The 4889-nt window shown below is 52.9% G+C and overlaps 1 protein-coding gene across 1 annotated transcript; it reads left to right on the forward strand.

Annotated features, from left to right (window-relative positions):
- The first annotated feature begins 37 nt into the window (after positions 1 to 37).
- Positions 38 to 3706, forward strand: LOC107097916 (far upstream element-binding protein 3-like). Its single transcript, XM_015395265.1, has 9 exons — positions 38 to 336; positions 434 to 596; positions 671 to 769; positions 1031 to 1132; positions 1210 to 1312; positions 2195 to 2295; positions 2375 to 2513; positions 3333 to 3493; positions 3576 to 3706. Exons 1-9 carry the CDS (start codon positions 293 to 295, stop codon positions 3648 to 3650), a joined length of 987 nt encoding a protein of 328 aa, XP_015250751.1. The 5' UTR covers positions 38 to 292; the 3' UTR covers positions 3651 to 3706.
- Positions 3707 to 4889: the final 1183 nt, after the last annotated feature.

Raw genomic sequence — 4889 nt, forward strand, 5'->3', positions numbered from 1 at the left:
GGTTCTGGTGGAGCCCGGCCTCCTGCTGAGGTTCTGGTGGAGCCCGGCCTCCTGCTGAGGTTCTGGTGGAGCCCGGCCTCCTGCTGAGGTTCTGATGGAGCCCGGCCTCCTGCTGAGGTTCTGATGGAGCCCGGCCTCCCGCCGAGGTTCTGGTGGAGCCCGGCCTCCTGCTGAGGTTCTGATGGAGCCCGGCCTCCCGCTGAGGTTCTGATGGAGCCCGGCCTCCTGCTGAGGTTCTGATCCACTGCCTGGTTCTGATCTTTGTTCTGTGTCTGCAGACAGCGGAGGGCTGATGGAGCGGCCGTGTTCGCTGACAGGAACCCCAGAGAGCATCGAGTGAGTCCCACCTTCATCAGAACCTCTGAGGTTCTAGAAGACGGGTTCTGTCCGTCATTAGAACCTGAACCGGATCTGTTCTCGCTGTGTGTTCCAGGCAGGCCAAGCGGCTGCTGGTGCAGATCGTGGAGCGGTGTAGAAACGGGCCGGGTTTCCATGGAGACGGGGACGGAGGCACGGCGGTCCAGGAGATGCTGATCCCGGCCAGCAAAGTGGGTCTGGTGATCGGGCGAGGAGGAGATACCATCAAACAGCTGCAGGTGAGGAGCGCTTCTGCTCGCCCCGATTACGCCCAGGACCCAGTCTGAAGGTGTTCTGGTTCTGGTTCTCCCAGGAACGGGCCGGGGTCAAGATGATGATGATCCAGGACGGGCCCATGCCGACCGGAGCCGACAAACCTCTCCGCATCTCTGGAGACCCCTACAAAGTCCAGGTAGGCGGAACCAGCGCTACGAGAAGGTTCTGGGTCAGAGCTTTGATGCAGTCTTTGATCTCCACAGCAGAACCAGGTTCTGGTAGATTAGAGCAGAACTAGACTAGAGGTCAAAGGTCACTGGTCAGTCAGAGCCATCCAGGTTCATCTGGTCTGGAAGGTTCTGGGTTCTTCCGGTCAGAACCTTCGGAGCAGCAGGATCTTCTGGGTTGTTGCGGTTCTGCTGCCGACCCAGAAACTGATCCCGGCTTCTCTCTGTAGGCCGCCAAGGAGCTGGTTCTGGAGGTGATCCGAGAGAAGGACGGAGACTTCAGGGCCGGACGCAGCGACTTTGGAGGCCGGCTGGGAGGAACCAGTTTGGACGTAAGCGGAACCCGGCTCAGATCTCAGATCGGCGCCGCCGCCGCGCCTCACTCCCCTCTGATCCGATCCATCCACAGGTTCCGGTTCCGAGGTTTGCTGTCGGCATCGTTATCGGCAGGAACGGAGAAATGATCAAGAAGATCCAGAACGACGCCGGAGTCCGAGTCCAATTCAAAGCAGGTCAGAACCGCCCGTCTGTGACCCAGAGAGGAACCCGAGCGCTAACCGCGTTAGCATGCATTACCCACTCATTACTATGAAGACACTGTACTAGTTATTATTAGGAACACTTTTACTAACGTTCCTAATAACTATAATATTAGTTAAATAGTTTATTATAAACTAAATAATATTGTTTAGTAATATATAATATTAATAATTACAGTAACAATAAAGACAGTATTTAGTCCGCATTATGGAAGTTCTGCTTAGAATAATGAGAGGTCTGTCGTTTTCATCGTAGGTAAACTTCAACTATGAAATAAAATGAGAAAAAGAAGGAAATCACATATTGGAGGAAAATTAGGGAAGAAACATTCTTATTTTTATACACGGAATTTAAAACACAAGTTTACACATTAAATTCATTTCTGCAAAAAATTTGCCTGCAAATGTGTTGATCTTTTAGTGAACTCCATCCAGAGCAATCTCCACTCCATGCAGTCCAGCAGCTTCTAGCCAATGAAATCCGCTCATTTGGTTAGAAAAAAATAAAAAATGTTTGCAGCCGGCCGCTTCTTCCGGATCAAACCAAGAGCCTTGGCAGACGGGGGTGCTGCACTAGCTGTGATGGGCTCAGTTATTTCACTCAGTCCCATTAATGGTGGTCTATTAGTAGCTAGCTGACGTTTTATAATAATATCTATTTAAAAAGGAAATCTCCTCATTCAGCCGAGAACAAAGTTAAATCCTACTGTTGTCATGTGACCAAATGAGCTAATTTGATTGGCTAGAAGCTGCTGGACTGCATCGAGTGGAGATTGCTTTAGATGGAGTTCACCAAAACGTCGACAGATGAATTGTTTGCAGCTGAATTTTTACCAGATATAAATTAACTTTCAGATGACGGGATCAGTCCGGAGCGTGTTGCCATGGTGATGGGTCAGCCGGAGCGCTGCCAGCACGCCGTCCATCTCATCAACGAGCTCATCCAGACAGCCCAGGTAAGCCCCCCCTCCCCACCGGAAAACCGGCCCCGAAGCCGGGTCGGAACCGGCTCTGATCCGCGGTCCGTCTGTGCAGGAGCGGGACGGGTTCGGCTCGGCCCTGCGAAGCAGCCGGGTCAGAGGGCGTGGCGACTGGACGATGGGCTCCCCTGGCCCGCTGCAGGAAGTGACCTACACCATCCCGGCGGACAAGTGCGGCCTGGTCATCGGCAAAGGTAGGAGTCACCGGGTCAGCAGCGGTGGGCGGGCCAAAGCAGCCGATCAGAACCCAGTGAAGGTTCCGCGGTTCCTTCATCACTCCGACTGCTCCTGTTCACTGGGAGGGTCCCGCTCACAGCCGCCTGATGGACCCAGAACATCAGAAGCTGATAACAGCCACCATGCCGTGAAACCATGGCAACCAACCATCCAATCCACTCAGAGAGCCCATAGGAACCCGCTCCACCAGAACCAGATCAGCCGTTGTTCTCATCATCATCCTGTTTCCTCTGGATGATCCTTAGATTGTCTCCACGGTGAGAACATCTCCTGCCCTCAGATGGACCCGCAGATCTTCATTCAGAACCTCCTCCAGGTGTTGCTGTTCTTTGGTTGGTCAGGAAGGATTTGGGTCCAACTGTTCTGGTCCCATTCAGACTTTCAGTGTGGGGACACTGATCTGGTTTCCTCAGACTAGAACCGGTTTTCCTTCCTGCTCCTGGAGATGTTGATGGATCATTGTTTGAAAAGAAGAACCAGGAATTCAGAACTCTCTGAGGTCCTGGAGGATCTCCTCCTATCTGAAGCCTTTGGACCATGAGGTCCTCTAATGCTGGAATCTCTCTTTGGACCACCACTCGGAGCTGTCCATCGGTTTGGTGGTTCTGAAGGACAGAACCTGGTCAGGAGATGATTCATCCCATTAATCTCAGCTTTGGGTAGAAGCTGTGTAGCTGAAGGATGTGGAAACATCTGGAGGTCTGAGGATAGGTGGACCTCCTGGTTGGAGGACAGTGGTCGGTTGCTGACCTTCTAACTCTGGTGTCTTCATGCAGGAGGAGAAACCATCAAGAGCATCAACCAGCAGTCTGGAGCTCACGTGGAGCTGCAGAGGAACCCGCCGCCCTCCACGGACCCAAACACCCGGGTCTTCACCATCAGGGGCACCGCCCAGCAGATGGAGGTGGCCCGCCAGCTCATCGACGATAAGATCGGGGTACGCAAAGCAAACGCACCCGCCCAGCTAACGGACCCGTCCTGGCTGACCCGGTTCTGTCTGCTCTGCTCTCCTCCTGCAGGGCTCCGGGATCATGAGTAACGGAGGATTCGGCTTCAGTCCCTTCACTGCCGCTCCGGCTGCTCACCAGAAGTAAGAACCTGAACCTTCATCCCGACCGGTTGGTTCCGATCCGGACTGGTTGGTTCCGATCCCGACCGGTTGGTTCCGATCCCGACCGGTTGGTTCCGATCCCGGCCGGTTGGTTCTGATCCCCGATCCCAGACCGGTTGGTTCTGATCCCCGATCCAGACCGGTTGGTTCTGATCCCCGATCCAGACCGGTTGGTTCCCATCCCGACTGATTGGTTCCGATCCCAGCCGGTTGGTTCCGATCCCAGCCGGTTGGTTCCCATCCCGGCCGGTTGGTTACGATCCCGGCCGGTTGGTTCCGATCCTGACCGGTTGGTTCTGTTCCCTGATCCAGACCGGTTGGTTCCGATCCCCGATCCCGACCGGTTGGTTACAATCCCAGCCGGTTGGTTCTGATCCCCGATCCAGACCAGTTGGTTCCCATCCCAACTGATTGGTTCCGATCCCGGCCGGTTGGTTCCGATCCAGACCGGTTGGTTCCAAAGGCTGCCTGTTGTGATGGTGGTCTAGGTTCAGGCGCTGCGCTTGTTGACTAGCGCGGACCTGATGGCGGTCCTTCCAATGCGTCCTTCATTTAGTCCGTTCTGAAGGAGGCATCATTGTTTTCACCCGTTTCCCATGATGCAGTGCGGGTCGAGGAGACTTGGTAACGAATAATCGGTTAAATAATCTGCCTTCTAGGACCCAGAATAAACCTTTACTGTAGGTTAGCTAAACTCCAATATCTACTCGTCATTAAGATCCCTGCTAATTAAAGCAGTCTTTCTTCCCTCCCTCTCCAGGGAAGGCGCCTGCTTCCCTGCGGGGAGCATTGAACTCTCCGCTGGGTGGAAGTTATTCACAGATCGAGATGCTCACCTTTGGCTTTTAGAGACTTTTTGTTGTTGCGTGAATCTTTGCAGGACGTTAAAACTCAGACTCCCAGAGTTCTGATCCTACTAGAACTCCCACCGGCCGTCAGTTTGACGGGTGACATTTTTCCCAATGGAACGCATGAGTAGTGATGATGTCATCAGCTGAAATGGTTCTTAGACCCATTGTGGATATAATATATATTGTTCAAAGGCTGTATTGTACGCTATGATTATTTGTGTTCTATGTGTATGTATGTTTTGAAGGATTTCTAAAGCCTGTTTCACGGTTAGATTTCCTCTAAAAGGATGTTGGTTGCTAGGCAACAATACCAAACGTCAATCAACTGCGGGAAGAAATTACAATGCAACTAATAGAGCCGTCAAAATGAT

This window comes from Cyprinodon variegatus, unplaced genomic scaffold (genome assembly GCF_000732505.1).
Source record: "Cyprinodon variegatus isolate N-32 unplaced genomic scaffold, C_variegatus-1.0 Scaffold732, whole genome shotgun sequence".
NCBI lineage: Eukaryota > Metazoa > Chordata > Actinopteri > Cyprinodontiformes > Cyprinodontidae > Cyprinodon > Cyprinodon variegatus.

Bases quoted from the DNA above. Each gene is read 5' to 3' on its own strand.
- LOC107097916 (XM_015395265.1), top strand. From the start codon at position 293: ATGGAGCGGCCGTGTTCGCTGACAGGAACCCCAGAGAGCATCGA. The intron at 1,313-2,194 runs GTCAGAACCGCC...ATTAACTTTCAG, and splicing joins CCGAGTCCAATTCAAAGCAG to ATGACGGGATCAGTCCGGAG. The intron at 3,494-3,575 runs GTACGCAAAGCA...CTCCTCCTGCAG, and splicing joins TCATCGACGATAAGATCGGG to GGCTCCGGGATCATGAGTAA.